Consider the following 17,542-nt stretch of genomic DNA (forward strand, 5'->3'; position numbering starts at 1 on the left):
AAATGAATGAAATTTCCTTTTGCTATCAATTTAGATGCATACATTTTTAAGAAATATTACTGGAAAGTGGATAAGTTTATTTTAATACATTCCTCCCTTTTTGGTACTAAATTAACACTAAGCTCATTTATTTTTTTTAAAGATTTACTTATTATTTATGCATACAAGAACTGGGGTGTAGGCCAGAGGTGTGTGTGGGCGGTAGGGGTAAGAGGATTCACCAGAGACAATGTGGGAGCAGAACAGGCAGATCTACTCAAATACACTGTTGAGGGGAGCAGTGGGCGAGACAGGAGAGGTCTGATGCATCATGTGTGTTATCTCCCTGGCGGGGGATCAAACTCATGGCTCAATGGCTGTGGCTAGCTTGATAGTGCTGTGTCTTCAACCCCTGCGCCACCATGCAGGCCCTCAAGTCATTTCTTTCTTCGTCTTTTAATAATACTTTATTTGGTTAAAATACACTTACTACTCCTAAATCAAACCCATTCACTTCCACTATCTCTTTCAGGTTTCTTTCTTGCCTGGGACTTAAGTTTTCCCAGCTTTTGCTTTCACTAATCTGTCACAGTTGGTAACCCTATTAGTTATTCTTTTATCCTGAGTTTGTATTCTCTGAAAATAAAATGAACTACAACTGACAAACTAAATCTTGTTATTTTATTTTCATATTTACCAGCTAATTAATGAGAAAATACAGCACATGCAACATAAAATGGCGATTGAATATTTGCTTATTTTAATGAGTTATTGAAACACAACACTTGAATTCCTCCTTATGGACTCAAGAGAGAACACTAAATAAAATACATTTATTTTTACTGAATTCAAATGATCCCTCAAGTTTCATTTTTACTGCTAAAGCATACTTGATCATAGAAAAGACTGGGGAAAAAATCAGAAAAACTAAATATCATATAGGAGATAATATAGCATTATGGGGAAAATCTTTATTAATTTCTCAATAGTGCTTTTGTTCAGTGAAGTTGCTAGATTCTCCCATCCCTCAATTGTTAATCAAATATTAAATATGTGTCCTTTTAAAAAATGACATCACAAAGTGTATTCACTTACCAGAAGGAATAAAATACATCTACATCTTCAAATGATGAATTCATATCACCAAGTTTAGGGACATTTTTCTTATTCGACCATCTGAAATATTAAAAGGAAAAATTCAATCAAAAATATTTATAAAAACAGACAAGCTCATTTATTAAAAGATAAGGTTTGACTAATTCCTTCCAATCACCCTTTCCTATATCATCTATGACTAAGAGATGGCGCTGGAAGGTCAGTAGAAGTATGGACAATGAAGGTGCAATAAATAGAGAGCAAGGGTGGAGAGGGTGAGGGGAGTAAACAATGGAACAGTATTCTAGCCACCAGGTTATCGTCAGTTCTTTTAAATTACAGAGTTGTAGCAGCTGCCAGGCTGGTTAAGAAAAATAGCCTATAGCCTCTTTTCCTAAAAGCCTTTCCTAAATAGCCTCTTTTCCTAAACTCATTTACTCCTGCCCCTAAACAGGTAGCATACAAGAAATCTATAGGCCTACCTTTAAATTGTTAATACGGGGGAAGATTTCTACCCCTTCATTGCCACCACCTTCCCTAAGAGTCAGGCTTCTAGGTTAATCACCTTATCGTCTTTGAAAGGATCCTGAGGCAGTTACTAATGTACATTTTCCACTCTATGAAAAAATAGTATATACTTTTTTTTTTTAAGATTTATTTATTTATACAGGTACTGGATACAGTCAGAAGCGCGGGAGGGTGAGAGAATTCACCAGAGCCAGAGCGGAGAGCAGAATGACCAAGTACACTGCTGAGGGGAGCAGCGGGTGGCAGGAGAGGTCTGTGCGCCATGTGGGACCCTCACCCGGAGGCCTGGGATCGAACCGGCGCTGCAGAAGCTGACGGGCAACTTTGCAACCCAGCACTCAATCACTGCGCCACCGGGGAGGCCCATAGTATATACTTTTTAAAACCACCTTTAGCACTGTTGTAAAGGGAGGAGGAGAGGAAGGAAATACTAGGCTGCACCAAATAGCGAAACAAAAGTGGTTTTCAAAGACATCACTATCAACTGGGAGCACAAAAAAACTCCAAACCAATCAACTATCTTCCCTGGTGGAACTGAGTTTTTAAAAGCTCTCTGGGAGATTCCAATGTGTAGTGAAACTGAGCTCTAAGGAAACATCCCAGTGCAGATGGAACCAAAAAATGTGGAATATTGGTATAAACTGTTTAAAAACTAACTTCATGAAATGTTGCATATGATTTAATATTAAATATAAATCATTCTTCATTACAAAACATTATCATAATTAGACAAAAAATAGAAAAGATTTTCTCAAATGATAATGGATCAAATAGATTACCTATTAATAATAAAGAGGACACAACAGAAATGGAAATTACGGTCACCCAAGTGTCAATATCACATGAAGTTCTACTTGCATTAAGTACATAGTCATATTTTTCTTTCCCCAAAAGTAAATTTAAAAGGAAATTATCTCAGGAGGTATGAAAGAATTTCACTGTGGAGACGGAGAATTTCTGTTTAGAGAATAAAATAAATGATAGCAGTACATTCACCAGAGGGCTTAAATATTGTGGAAGAGGAAGAGAACATAACTATTATCAGAAGAAAAAGGCAGAAATTTGGAGGCCTACAAGCATGCCAACAGAGAATTATGATCAGAGGGAGGGATGCCTTAACTCACCTGGAATTTCTTTCAAACACCGGTGAAAACACTTCAAAGAAATTGTCCTTTGCTTCACTTTTCGAAGGAACTGAGTTATCAAAAGTAGGATCTACACTGTTAAATGCTCGTCTTTTCACAGGATCCGATAACATTTCATAAGCTGAGGAAAAATGATATAGTCACATCACAAGGGCTTTATATTTGTTTGTTTTCTGTAAGAAAAAAAATTCCCTTCCTTAAAGAAAAAATTATCACTTTTTATTTAAAAATTTGTGATCTTGTGGGGAGGGGAGAAATTAAATCCAATGACAGCTCCAGCACTATTTGATTTAACTGGACTTCTTACTGCTTCTGGAAGGCAAATGACAAAACTTTAAATACTCATCCTTTAAGAAGGCATAATTTTTGGGAAAAAGAAATGCCTAGAAAATTAGCTTTTAGATCCCAAGGTTATAAAACATCGAAGGGCTTTGGGCTTCAATGCTGTGTAAGAGTGGGACAGCAAGAATAGATTTGAAAGGTGTGTATATATGCAATGTTTTAGAAATTAGCGTCAAAATATAAAATAACATTTAAGGAAACATTTAGATCTGGTAGATACCTATATTATTTTGCTTAATGAGGATAAGGGTATGTGAATAGCAATAAGCAGCTGTGGATCACATTATAGACTATAACCAACTTCTTGATTTTAAATTAGCAAAACATCCGAACAATAGTTTAGTTCTACAAAGTATTCAAAATGAAGATTAAACCCAATCCCAGTTAATTACATAATCATCACTATCTGAAATTTCTAACTCTAAGTTTTATTTTTTTTACCTTTTGTTATGCAAGTGAAATAGTCATTATCTCCTTCTTTTATTGGCTCACCAGCTGCTTTCCGTTTGTCTGGGTGATGTTTTAAAACCATTGCTTTATCTACAAAATAAGTCAGATTTAATGTCATTTTAGGCATCAAAACTTAAAAATAAAAAAAAACTAAATAGAGCCTTTTTAAAAATCAAAATGCTAATTTAAAAATATTATCTCCTATAGTAAAATATATGCTTATTAATGTGGAAATGACAAACCAAAAGAACTATTTTAAGAATTGGCCAAAGTTCCAGTCCCATTACTGGTAACATTTTGGTGTATTTCCACATAACTTTGTTTCTTCCTTAAGCATATGCTTGAAAACATTTAGGTATAATCATATAGCAATTTTTCCTACATTACAGCATTTGCATTTTCTGTGTTGTCAACTCCTCAAATTCTTTTAATGACTGCTTAGTGCACAGTATTTCAAGTAGATTTATCATAGCTTAACTATCTTCCTACTGCTGGGTATTGAGACAATTTCCAATTTTTCAAGTGTTGATAACTATCTTAATAATTTTATAGTGGAAGCATTTTTTCATATTTAGCAGTGGCTGCAGATAGCTTCAAAGTGCTAAGACTTAACCCCTTTGTGCTACCAGGGAGGCCTTCAACAATGTTTTATGTGTATTTCTAGCTTTCATTTTTTTATATATAGATGAAGGAGAGGTTGTCTTAGTTTTACTTCTTGGTTTGTGTGAGTCACTTACAATGAATACTGGCTACCTATTCTACTAAACATTTAATAGGTGCCAGTCACTATCAATTACTCTTCTCAATAATGCTATGAAGAAAGTACTATTATTGTCTAAATTTTATAGACCAGGTTAATGATGCACAATGAGGCAATGACCACTGCAACCTGCCCAAAGCTCAGACTAAGCTGTGTTTCAATTCAGGCAGACTCACTCCTCAATCTGTTTGTATGCTGCCTTTTCTATGTACAGAGATTTCCTAAATACCCTTTGCCCCTGTGCATGCATAGCTTTGTCCACTCATCACCATCACCCAACAGAGTGCTCCATGATCCCCCCACTGCTGGTCATTACAGAAACTAAGCACAGACTACTTTCACTGCCATTGAATCAGGGGAAAAACCACAAGATTCTCTTTAAGGTACTCTTCCACTCCTGCTGGCAAAAATGGATTATGTCCAGCCCAGCCTAAGTCATATAGTTCTCCTTTGAAATTCAAGTGTGTGCTGAGTAGTGAAACCTGTCACATGCCTACAAACATGCTCAATCTCAAGACACCTTTCTAATTCCACATTTTGCCCTCATGCTTTGGTTTACAGGCAAGTCTACCTATTTCTCTCTAGTTTCTTTCGGCAATGCCTACATCGTCCCCCAATGCAGTTTCTTCGTATTTCACTGAAACGTCAAGGCTTTCCTTTCAACCTTTTAAGTCTGAGAGAGGTGATATCATTGTTTCACTGTTTGCTCTTTTCCCACTGATTATTCTTCCTAATCACTCTTCAGTCATTCATGTATATTATGGGGGAAGGGAATGTCTAAGATTGTTTCATACTCTGTCCCTGGGCAGTTTGGTGGCGGAGGCAAAATATGTTACCCAACATTAAAAACAAGGCAAAAGAGGGCCTCCCCGGTGGCGCAGCGGTTGATGGCTGGGTTGCGAAGCTGCCCGCAGCCTCTGCAGCGCCAGTTCGATCCCCGATCCCCTGCTGCTCCCCGGCCACCGGAGGAGGGTCCCACATGGCGCGCAGACCTCTCCTGCTGCCTGTTGCTCCCCTCAGCAGTGTACTTCGGTCCTTCTGCCTGCTCTGCTCCCCGCTTTGGCTCTGGTGAATTCTCTCACCCTCCCGTGCTTCTGACTGTACCCACTGCTTGTATAAATAAATAAATGAATAAATAAATAAATAAAAATAAAAATCTTTAAAAAAAAAAAAGGCAAAGGATGTTAAAGAACACTATCAGTTTAAAAAAGAAAGGTAATCTGGGAGATTAAAAAAACAAGTTTCCTTCTGAATACTGAGAATATTCAATAAGGGAATGAATTTTAATTCCAAATATGTTAATAATGTGTGCACTGTGTAAAATTTTTGGCTAGAGAATATTCAAATTTTTCTATTATGCCAATAAAAAGAACTGACTCAATATAGGTGAATGGATTTTTTTCCACAACTGTGCATTTTTTATCTTTAGAGAGATAATTCCGTCACCTTAAAATACCAACAATTTTCATAGTTTCTTTTACAAATTTATATACATCAAGACAAATTTAGCAAATATTTGGTATTTGCATACTATTCTTCTATTTAGTAAAACTCTACACATACTTTACCATGGCAAATGAATTTTCCTGGTATTTATGTATAATTAAAATACTATTCAAATGCACTGACATTTGTTTATTCTAAAATCACGCCAGCTTTTAAAGGACTCCAGTAATAGTTCTGAAATAATCTGATAAACTCCTTCACCTTATTGAAACACATTTCCTGTGATTTTTCTTAATATAAGCATTAATGGGAAAAATTCTGAGGTTATTTACTATATTTTGTCTCAACTAGTACTTTTCAACATGTGACAGGTCTCTTAGCCATCTTTCTCTAAGTGTAATACTCTCTCTTCTTGACTTGCCTTGACTCCCTACTCTTTTGACTACAATCTCACCTCCTCTGACCTCAATATCCATTCGCTAGAGGGCAGAATATACTCCTGAGATAAAGCACAGAAAACTAATCACCTTTACGGTTTCCTTACACTTTATTAATCAGGTGAACCAAATGACGTGCAGGGAACCACATCCACAAGAAAATAAAAGGATAGGGCACAGAGGAGCATTAAAGGGATGACGTTTTATAAGGCATATGAAGACTGGGTTCCCTACGTTTCCATTACCAACTTTTGACCTTGCCAATGAAAACAATGAAGCATCAGAAAACTCTCACATCAACTAAGGAGTGACCTAAGACCACAAAAATAACATCAAAAAACCCAAGTAACAAGGCAGCTTCCACTGAACACTACAGGCGATACTTCCAAAGGAAGGTGAAATAAGATGTTTTAAAAAGTTGTCAGTGCGGGGCCTCCTTGGTGGTGCAAGGGGTTAAGTCACAGCATTATGAAGCTATCTGCAGCCAATGAAGGATGAGCTCCATCCCCAGCCAGGGAGCTAACCCACATGGCACAGCAGACCTCTCTTGTCTCGCTTCTACTCCCCTCAGCAGTGTATTTCAGTCAATCTGCCTATTCTGTTCCCTATTCTGTCTCTGGTGAATCCTCTCACACCCTGAAACTCTGGACTGTACCCCAGTTCTTATATGCATAAATAAAATAAATCTTAAAAAAAGTTGTCAATGGAAGAATGTTCTTTATTGGGATAAACACAATCTCTTGCCTTCCCATCCCCCCTTATTTCTTATCACTAATGAGAAAGTCCACACACAAGATTGATTGCTTTGAAGGTAAAAGAGACTGTGGCTGTACATTATGCTGATGAAGTAGCACATGCTATTAAGTCTTGAACTGTGGCTATAGACTATGATCATGTATATCTTTTCAAAAGGATAACATTTCCCTTTACCCAACAGTGATTATTTCAAAATAACTTAGTACTTACGAGCTGCTTTGATCTGTCTCTGTGTAGCTTTGTATCTTACATGACCAAGCCCAAGTACTGCATAATGATCTTGGTTCTAATAAAGACACAAAAGGAAAACAAGTTTGTAACAGAGCAATATATCCTATCCCTTACATAGACGCTATAAAACAGTGTCTTCCAAAGTGACATTCCCATAGCATGAGCCCTATGAGAAGTTCCGCATAAAATGGATGGGTAGTCATGTAAGTTTTATGAAGCTATCCACAGCCTCTGCAGTGTGAGTTCGATCCCCAGGCAGGGAGCTACCCACATGGCATAGCAGACTGATCCTGTCTCGCCCGCTGCTCCCCCGAGCAGTGTACTTCAGTCAATCTGCCTGTTCTGTTCCCCATTCTGTCTCTGGTGAATCCTCTCACCCTCCATACCTCTGGCCTGTACCCCAGGTCTTGTATGCATAAATAAATAAATCTTTAAAAAAAAAAAGTTTTACATGGATTACTGTATAGCCTTCTTGATGACTTGTATGTACACAAAATAATAAAGGTTCTGAGAAGCTCTGCAATTAAAAAAAAAAAGGCTAAGAGAAACCCATAAAACCCAGCATTTTCTAACCTTACTTGACAAAGATCCCTTTATCTCTTAACATCTGTAAATATTCTGTGGCCATCCTTAAATCAAGGTATGGCAGGAAGATTTCAGAACTAAGGGGAAAATTACAAGAGCCTGAATAGGTTGGGCCAGTGTTAATGACAGGACCAGGAGCCATGTGGAGCAAAGAAGGTAAGTTTGGATGGGAATTTTGAGAAACTAAGGGATGAACTTTCTTGGAATAGAAGCACGAGATTCATTTCTGCTTTAGTATCCGAGCTAATTTACAAGTTGAGGAAGGCACCTTATAGAACTCAAAGGGTGTATCTAGAATTGGAGAATGAGTGGGGAAAAAGTAGTGTTAAGCAAACTTCTCATGGATGCACTTTTTTTCTTTTAAAGATTTATTTGTTTATGCATACAAGAACTGGGGTACAGGCTAGAGATGCAGGGGGTGAGAGGATTCACCAGAGAGAGTGGGAAGCAGAATAGGCAGATGTACTGAAATAAACTGCTGAGGGAAGCAGCGGGCGAGACAGGAGAGGTCTGCTGTGCCATGTGGGTAGCTCCCTGGTTGGTTGGGGACTCCTGCAGAGGCTACGGATAACTTTACAGTGCTGTGCTTAACCCCTTGCGCCACCAGGGAGGCCCATGCACTTCTTTATTAAGCCTGTCAACTGTACTTTATTCCAGTTGGTTCTCTTTTCCACTCCCTCAGATGACTATTTCATACCTTCTGTCCTTGAGTGTCTCATCAAACCTCACAGTCCTTCTCAACCCTCTCATTAATAGACTTGCCTCCTGCTTAACAAAAAATTTTAAATTATCTATTCAAATGCCACCACCTTTTTACCATCCCATCTATACCCAGACATCTCCCTTCCCCTCTCCTCCCAACTAAGGAAGCCTGTTCTATCAAGATTACACCATCCTTCCTGCTTTGAGTATCACCTTCTCTGAGTCTCCTTAAATACTAGCATCTTTCTATTAGCACCTTAAATTTCAACTGGGTTATTTTAATTAGTATAAAAAGATGCTTTGTTATCTATCATTTTTTATGGCCTCCTTTCTAGTTATGACCCCATTTCTAAAATCTGCTGCCCATCAAAGTTAAACTTCTTGAAAAAGCTGCCCACTATTTTTAGCCCCTTTAGCATTCATTCTCATATTACTCCAATCTGGTTTTGCAGTGTCCACCCCCACAGGGGCTATTCTCTTCAGTATCTACTTCCAGGTGCTAAATTCAAGATTACTCATCTGCCCTCGCGTCACTGGAACTGCCAGCAGCAACACAGTCAACTTCCTTCTTGAAATGTTATCTTCCTTCAGTTTCTATAATTCCATTTTCCTCCTACCACCCAGTAGCTTTTGTCAGCCACTTTAAGACTGGCTTCTCAGAGACCTGCAAAACTTAGTACCGAGGTTCTTTTGGTCTCTCTATACATTGGTCCTAGGTGAGCTTATACCCACTGCTGGAGCTATAAGAACACTAGTCCCCTGTACATACTGAGGACTCCCCAGCTCACTTGACAGTGATATTCTCCTCTTCTGAGCTCCACATATGCAGAGCAGCTCCATCTCTATGCTCCTGTCCTGTCATTCACTACCTTGGTCAACTATTTCCAAATACAAGACTAGCATTTCAGTTCACTGAAGATGCCCAGCTCTTCCCCACATGAGGGCCGCCATTCTTCCCGCCGTGCACATTCTTCTCTCCATGTGGCTGTTGTCTTCTCATCCTTTGGTATCAGTTTAAATGTCATCACTTTATATAACATAGAGAAACTTCTCTCTCCATTTCCACTCCTTTTTTGCTCCCTCCAAAGTACCAAAACATTGTCAGCCTTGAATTCTCCAATGGCTTTCAGTGACTACTCTTTACCTTCTAACCCGCCCTCATTCACTCTGCTCCAGTCACCTGTCTTCTTTCAGCTCTTGGGACATTCCAAACTTCCTAACTCTGCACAAGCCTCTGCCTGGAATGTCACTCTCCCACATCTTCACACACCATTCATATTTTATCTTAATGTCAACACTACAGGTCTTCCCTACCTACTCAATCACTCCAACACAGTCATCAGGACACTACCATACCACTGAGTTCCTGATTACGAGTCTGCCTCCTCACTGGCATATAAGCTGTGTTGGAGCAGTGATACTCTCCCATTTAGCACACTATCCTCAGCATCTAGAACAGTGTCTGACATGCAGCAAATGTTTGATCCTAATTTGCTGAATGAAAAACTAAACAAATATGAACCCTGCTATCTTGCTCTGATGTCACCTATTCTTTTCTATACCACAGAACTTCTCCATTTCTCTTCCTTTTTCCTCTTGGAGATGTCAATATTCCCCTTTCTACCTTCTGACCCTGTCTTCCCCTCAAGTCACTATTTTCTCTATTACCCTGTTTGAAAGACAGTATTTTCCACTTACTTCATCAGCTCCTAACCACTTCTCAACACACTGCAGTCTTCTGCCATTCCGACTATTTTATTGGAACTGCTTTCCATCAGCTCACCTAAACTTTGTTTGCCAAGTCCAGGGGCTTTCTGTCATTTTACATGTTAAATGATTGACCTCCACATAGCAGTGACACTGGTAACTGTTTTTCCTTCTTGAGACTTTCTCCTTCCTTAGTTTCTCAAAGGCTATAGTGCTCAATAAATCTTTGTTGCACTACAGATGTCTGGGGCTGGGGGGTGGGGGGGAATGTTCTTTCTATTTCATTCTTTTTAGTAAACTATGCTATTTCTCCTCCTCTGTCCACCCCTTAAATATCCAAGCTCCTCAATGTCCAATCCTTGCCTTTTAAAATTGATGAAAGGACAATCAACACTCTGAGTGCTTATACATACACACGCGTTACCTCACTGATCCTCACAACAACCTATGAGATAAGAAGTATTATTACCTACTATTTGTTTTGCATTTATCATGTGCCAGCACAAGGCTAAATGCTTTGTATGTCTCATTTGATTAATCCTTACTATAATCTTCTGTACTGTTAGCAACCCCATTGTACCAAAAAGGAAAATGAGGTGCTGAGGTGTCAGGTAGACTTCTTCAAGTTCATAGCACACTAAATGAACAGAACCAGATTTGAATTTGTGTACTTTAGTTCCACAGTGTATACATTTGAGATTTATACTAGTTCTTACTTAAGCAATAGAATACTTAGTTGCTTATATTCTTTTTGGCTGATGTCACTCAATTCCCCTCAGCCTCAACTACCACCTATGTGCCAGTGACTTGCAAATATTTTGGTTCTAACCTCTTTTCACAGATCAATTTCTAACTATCTACAAGACTTCACCCGTATGTTATTACCATCTCAATTTTGACATAGCAAATTTGAATATAAACACCACCTTTCCACAAATTTATTTCTGCATCTCAGAGTTGGCTACTGACATCAAACCTAGCAGCTCCTATAGCTGGAATACTCAGAGGTCTTCCAAATATGTTCATCATCTTGTACCACACAGCCAAGGTCACCAAGGATAGTCAAGTCTGGCACACACAAAAAAGCAAATCGGTCGCTTCTTCCTTAACACATGGCCACAAATTTAGTTCAAGCTTTCACTGGCAAGTCTGGATGACTGGACTAGTCCTGCAACAGCAAACTACTCACTTTCCTTCCAATCCTGCCCTTCCTTTTCAAGCAATTTTTCTGTAATGCCAGAATTAGTTTTCTAAAATTAGCTTTAAAAATTTTAATGATTTCCCATTGCCCTGAAAATAAAATCTGAATTTCTTCCTCAGCCTGGCATTAAAAAGACACTACAGAATTTGGTCCAGAGTCTATTTCAGACCTAATTTCTCACCACCATCCCCTAAGTACCCTGCTGTACTCTTCATTAGTCCCTATAGAAGTGATACATATTCTTTTAGTCCTTTACACTTCTGCAATTTATTCCTTTGTCCCAGGATGCACTTTCTCCCCTCTCTGCTTCAGAAATTGCCACTCATCCTTTTAAGACCAGTTCAAACATTCTTTTCTGTGTAACCTTCCTGGATTTTTCCAGCAGAGAGTAGCCAATGATTGTTGTTACCCCATTTAAGGTTTAACAATAAACAGGTGCTCAACTATGGTTCTCTTGTTGAAGCACCTTAAAACATAGTTTAGTGGGCTTCTCTGGTGGTTTAGCGGTTTAGTCATAGCACTGTCATACTATCACCTTTGTGGCCTGAGATCGATACCCCTGCCATGGAGCTAGCCCACATATGGTGCAGCAGACCTCTCCTGTCTTCCCTGCTGCTCCTCTTAGCAGTGTATTTCAGTAGATCTGCCTGTTTTGCTCCCCACTCTGTCTCTGGTGAATCCTCTTACCCCCTGCACCTCTGGCCTGGACCCCAGTTTTTGTATGCATAAATGAAAAAATAAAAAAATATGGTTTAGGAATGGGAAACACCTCGGGAAATCTTGCCTATACTTACTGAAGCATTTGAATGAACAAAAGACTGAGAAATACCTTCCAGTCTTTGGGATCAAGTGTTTTCAGCATGGGAAACTCTTCCAACTGCAATTCTTCATCTTCAGATTCCTCTGATAACTCTTTTTTATCCTCCAGCTCCTGAAAAGAGGCAGAAGCATTTCTGTTTCTCCTCTTAACAAAAGCTTCAAACCATCTTCCCACAGGTTCAACTTGACAGAGTGTTGAGGCTGTGATTGAAAGTGTTAAGAGAGACTTCAATATATTGAAGAATAAATCTGTTTCAAAGCAATACATTTTCTCAGGAAGTAAAACCAAAACATGACAGCACCGGAATATAATTTTAAAACCATCAACTAGGGATCTCCCTGGTGGCCTAGGGGTTGAGTCTCAGCGCTATCACCTCTACCGCCTGAGTTCCATCCCTAGCCAGGGTGCTAACCCACATGGCACAGCAGACCTCTCCTGTCTTGCCTGTGTATTTCAGTAGATCCACTTGTTCTACTCCCAGCTCTGTTCCTGGTAAATCCTCTTACCCTCTGCACTTCTAGCCTACACCCCAGTTCTAATAAAAATAAACATTAAAAACAAACAAGCTACCAATCAACAAAAAGATTGCAGTAATCCATCTGACATGTGGTTAGTAAAGAATAATCATTTCTGAGTATTAGCAGAGTATTCACGCAAACTTTTCTAGTTATCTGACAAAACCTTCAGCAATGTCACCAGGATTTCCATGTTTTTCTGGGGATTTAATAGGGAGATGAGGAAAAGGGAGAAATGTGGTAAATTACATTACTTTTAGACCAATTTTTGTAATAAAGCAACAAATAATGATTAGCTGTAATAAAGAAGTAGTCTCATAAAAAAATCATCTAAACAACTCAAAATTATCTTATTTAAAACCCTTGAAATCAGAGAGCCTTAAAATTTTTTTAAGAATTCATTAGCACTGATGTGTTCTGAAGGACAATCTTCCAAGCAGCTAATGGGGATTGACCAATGCACCTGTGCTACAATGGCACACCCTCTGGGTCTGAAATCAGAAACGGAATTTTAGTCTAGGTCTAACTATTAGTGGCTACGTAAAGTAAGTCACAGATGTCTTCAACTGTAAAAAACAATATCTGACACAGTTTTGAAAGACTGAATAACCTGTAAGCACATTTGAAAATCACAAACATTTAAAAGGTTTTATCATTACTCTTGTAATGGGGGAAATCACTGAACATTTGCATATTAATAATTCAAAAAGATAACTAGGCTCAGGTAAAGCGCGCACACCTGAATTCTAACTCCTTATTCCATATGTAGTAAAAAGCTTCTCTCTGCCCAGTAATAAGTAACTCAGATCTAAGGTTTTCCTCCAAATAAGAGCCACAATTTTCTAAAAACAACTGACTTTTCACGTCTTCATTGCTTTAGGAAATGAAGTTTTCGTCCACCATATACAGGAGAGGATTCCAGCACTACGTCCAAGAAGTACTAACTGTAGTGTGGGTGTGGCTTTAAAGACTTTTCAAACCTTTCCTTCTAGTTCTAAAATTAAACAGACAGAAACTTCCATAAATACAAATGAAACATGTGCCATAAGATACGTTCAAAATCACATTCAAGTACATTACGGTAATTAATGTAGAGCACTGAAACTGGACACTAAGTATACAAGACCCGCGACAGCCCCGAGCTGTGTACTTAACACCCTACAGCAGCAGGACAAGTTTCACTCCGAATGACTGACTGTCTTTAAAAGTGTCTACACCGGACCTTAGCAGCAGCACAGGTAAACAATCTTTCCATACCGAGTATGAGGAACATTGAGTTCTGACGTTTAAAAAAACAAAGCCGGAGCAAATGTAGAGAGGTAGTAAGGTGTTTAATAAAGCACTAGCTGCTAGGCTTTGTACGACCAGAGACACGTGGGGTGCTCGCTGCGGGCAACCTCTTGCCGTACACAAGAGGATGCTTTATGAGAACCTTTTTAGGGTACTGGAGGGTTCGGTTCCGAACTGTTCAGCCCGATCCATGAGTCAGCAGTCACGACAGAAGGGAGAAACCGCAGGGGCAGAAGGCAGACGCCCCCCTCCTTCCTTCCTTCCAGTCTGGACGGAGATTTTGTATAACAAGGAGCAAAAAGGCACGTCACGGCCCCACATGTCTAGGGGCTAGCCGCCAGGAGCAAGGACAGAGAGAACTCGGGGTCTCCAAGGTGGAGGACTGAGACAGGGGCTGCTGAGGCGAGACGCGTTCGGGGTTGAGTGGGCACGTACCAGAGGTCAGAGCGTGGGTGATGGCGGTGCCCTGGCCGTCCGCAGCGCTCGGCAGGAGTAGCATGATGGCGCCGCGGCCAGCCCAGCCGGCACAGCGGCTCGCGTCCCGGGCGGAGAGCGCCGAGCTTGCCCTCTAGCTCTACCTTCGCCTCTGAGCCTCGCGCCTTGGCTCTACGGTGCCCAGGAACCGGCGCATGGAGACGACCAATAACTACTTCCGTAATGGGTCTTTCGCGGTGCGGAGGCCAATTCCACCCGCACCCACCCCCGCCAACGTGTGCAGCAGCCTAGCCCTCCGCTGACTCAGATCCGGCCGGGAACCTGGACTTACGAAAGAAAGGTTCCCAGACGCACCAGTTCCGAGTGTAAAAAAATACCTGTCATCGTCCAGACACCCTACATACAACATAATTTTCTAAAGTAGCGCTTGCTGTAGCCCTTTGAAGTTCCTACTACTTTATATGTTAATTTGAACCTAACCACTGATTTTCAGAAACTCTACTATAAACGAAAAATGAGGAACCATGTAATAATCAGTAGTGAGAGTGACTACGAAAATCTACAGGCACAACCACGGAGAATTCCGCTTATATACCTGTAAAGTACTTGTGTTTGCCAAAATAACAACAGGTAACATTTTGTTGTGCCATTACGAAGTAACTTACCTACATTATCTCACTTAATCCCCAAAACATTTAGAAAAGAAACCCCTCTTTAGTTTCTGTTCCATGGCCAACATTTTTACCCCGCCATGACAACCTGAAGATTTCCTTTAAGATAGACCCAATTATAGGACTCTGGAACTTACTTATAATAATATAAATTGTCCTCTCCTTCTGTATGCTTCGTTCTAAGCTTGAGGGCAAAAGCAAGAACTAGCAAAAGGAAACCAGTGGGTAAACTCATTCCGTAACAGCAGTAGCTGGGAAAAGTTAGGCAAAATAGAAGAGTCGATATCTCAGTCTTTAGTAAAGAGCAACAGAAATTAGCCATTATTCTTTATGAATTATATTTTCACTGTTAAACACGTTGAGCTGTCTTGTATTTCTGTCACATGCCAAAATTGTCATTTCAAAAACCAAACTAATCATCTCCCAACTCATTTCTTTATTAGCAATCACTATTAAAACAGACTCTAAAGTGCAAAGTAGCCTGAGTCCACTTTCTTAATATTAATGATTTTTTTTAATCTCACCTCCACCATTCATGCCATCATCATCTCGAAGGTCATAAAGGTGCTGATTTTTTTCTTTAAAGATTTATTTATTTATTACAAGCACTGGGTACAGGCAGAAGTGTGGGAGGGTGAAAGAATTCACCAGAGCCAGAGCGGGGACCAGAACAGGCAGAATGACGAAATACACTGCTGAGGGGAGCAGCGGGCGGCAGGAGAGGTCTGCGCGCCATGTGGGACCCTCGCCAGGGGCCGGGGATCGAACCGGGGCTGCAGAGTCTGCGGGCAGCTTTGTAACCCAGCGCTCAACCGCTGCGCCACCGGGGAAGCCCGATGCTGATTTTTTAATTGCAGTAAAATACACATAAAATTAAATAATCACCTTAATCATTTTTAAATGTATAATGCAGAAGTGTTAAGTACATTCACTGGGGGGTGGGGTGGGGTGGGGCAAAAAGTCTCCAGAACACTTTTTATCTTGCAAAATTGAAACTTTTTAACCATTAAATAACTCCCCATTTGTATATTCTCCTACCCTGTGCACTACCATTTACTTTCTGTTTCTATGAACTTGACAACTCTACATATCTCATGTAAGTGGAATCACACAGTTGATTATTTTTTTTTAAACTGGCTAATTAATTTGGCATAACATCCTCAAACTTTAGTATGTATTAGAATTTCTTTACTTTTAAAGACAGATTATTATTCCATCATATGTATATTTTGCTTATTCATTCATGTGTCTATGGGTTGCTTCCACAATTTCATTATTGTGATTAACACTGCTATGGATGTGGATGTACAAGTATCTCTTTGAGGCCCTTATTCCAATTCTTTTGGGTATATACCCAGAAGTGGATTTGCTAAATCATGTGTTGATTCAATTTTTAATTTCTTGAGGAACTGTCATACTATTTATTCTCCATAGTGGTTACATCATTTTCTAGTACCACCACCATGCACAAGATTTCCACTTTTCCACATCCTCAATGGCATTTGTTTCTCTCTTTTTTTAAATCACTTTTTAAAAAAGATTTATTTTTATTTATGATTACAACAACTGGGGTACAGGCCAGAGGTGTGGGATATGAAAGGATTCACCAGAAACAGAGCAGGGAACAGAACAGGAAGATAGACCAAAGCACGCTGCTGAGGGGAGCAGCGGGCGAGTCAGGAGAGGTCTGCTGCGTCACGTGGTTAATTCCCTAGCCAGGGATCGAACTCGCACTGCAGAGGTTGCAGACAGTTTCACAGCGCTGTGCTCAACCCCTTGTGCCACCAGAGGAGGCCCTCTTTTTTTCTTTTTAATAGTAACCATCCCAACTGGTTTTATTTGTATTTTTCTAATAACTAGGGATGCTTAACATTTTTCATGTGCTTGTTGGCCATTTGCATGCCCTCTGTGGAGCACTGTTCTTTCCTCTATTTACCACCCCTCAATCCCCGTTTTTCAAATTGTGTTTCCTTATTGTTGAGGTGTATATTTAGGATGTCACCTCCTTATTCGATATAACTCACAATATTTTCTTCTGTAAATTCCTTATTCCCGTTAACCTCAGACTGACCTTCACTCTATTTTTAAGTCTAGCCTTTACTTGTTCCATCTCTAATATGCTAGATACTTGACACTCTCAACCCCTCCACAACCCAGCGACGAAAAGGGGAGAGAGTAAAGCAATAAACTAGTTACTAAGAGTGTATAGTCAACAAATTGTAACAGGGTGGTCCCCAGGAAAGGGGGAGGTTCCCTCTCCCTGTCCTATAACAAAATGACTAAACGGGGATTTAAATCCAACGGTCGAGCCAGGAATGGTCTGGAAAATTGTTATGGTAAAGGGCCAGGGCACTGACAGGACCTTCTCACAGGAATTCTTCCCACTCTCCACCCAGCGCTCTCTGCCGCCCCTAGCGGCGTAACGGAACCCACGGAACCCGGCTCTG

General features: G+C 39.9%; 1 protein-coding gene across 3 annotated transcripts in view; it reads right to left on the minus strand.

Moving 5' to 3' along the window:
• Positions 1-14,709, minus strand: part of DNAJC2 (DnaJ heat shock protein family (Hsp40) member C2) — a 32,997-nt gene extending 18,288 nt beyond the window's left edge. For all 3 annotated transcript variants that reach the window (XR_008550807.1, XR_008550808.1, XM_037511169.2), the window contains exons 1-6: positions 14,425-14,709; positions 12,194-12,384; positions 7,149-7,224; positions 3,531-3,629; positions 2,727-2,868; positions 1,075-1,155 (exon numbers count right to left, since the gene is read on the minus strand). Coding sequence is in view for 1 of the 3 variants with exons in the window: in XM_037511169.2 (XP_037367066.1) it covers positions 1,075-1,155; positions 2,727-2,868; positions 3,531-3,629; positions 7,149-7,224; positions 12,194-12,384; positions 14,425-14,488 (653 nt within the window). In the remaining 2 variants the exon portion in view is untranslated. The remainder of the gene's footprint in view (positions 1-1,074; positions 1,156-2,726; positions 2,869-3,530; positions 3,630-7,148; positions 7,225-12,193; positions 12,385-14,424) is intronic.
• Between the last annotated feature and the right edge of the window lie 2,833 nt (positions 14,710-17,542).

The sequence above is a fragment of the Talpa occidentalis genome, unplaced genomic scaffold (genome assembly GCF_014898055.3).
Source record: "Talpa occidentalis isolate TD23 unplaced genomic scaffold, MPIMG_talOcc4v2.1, whole genome shotgun sequence".
Classification (NCBI taxonomy): Eukaryota; Metazoa; Chordata; class Mammalia; order Eulipotyphla; family Talpidae; genus Talpa; species Talpa occidentalis.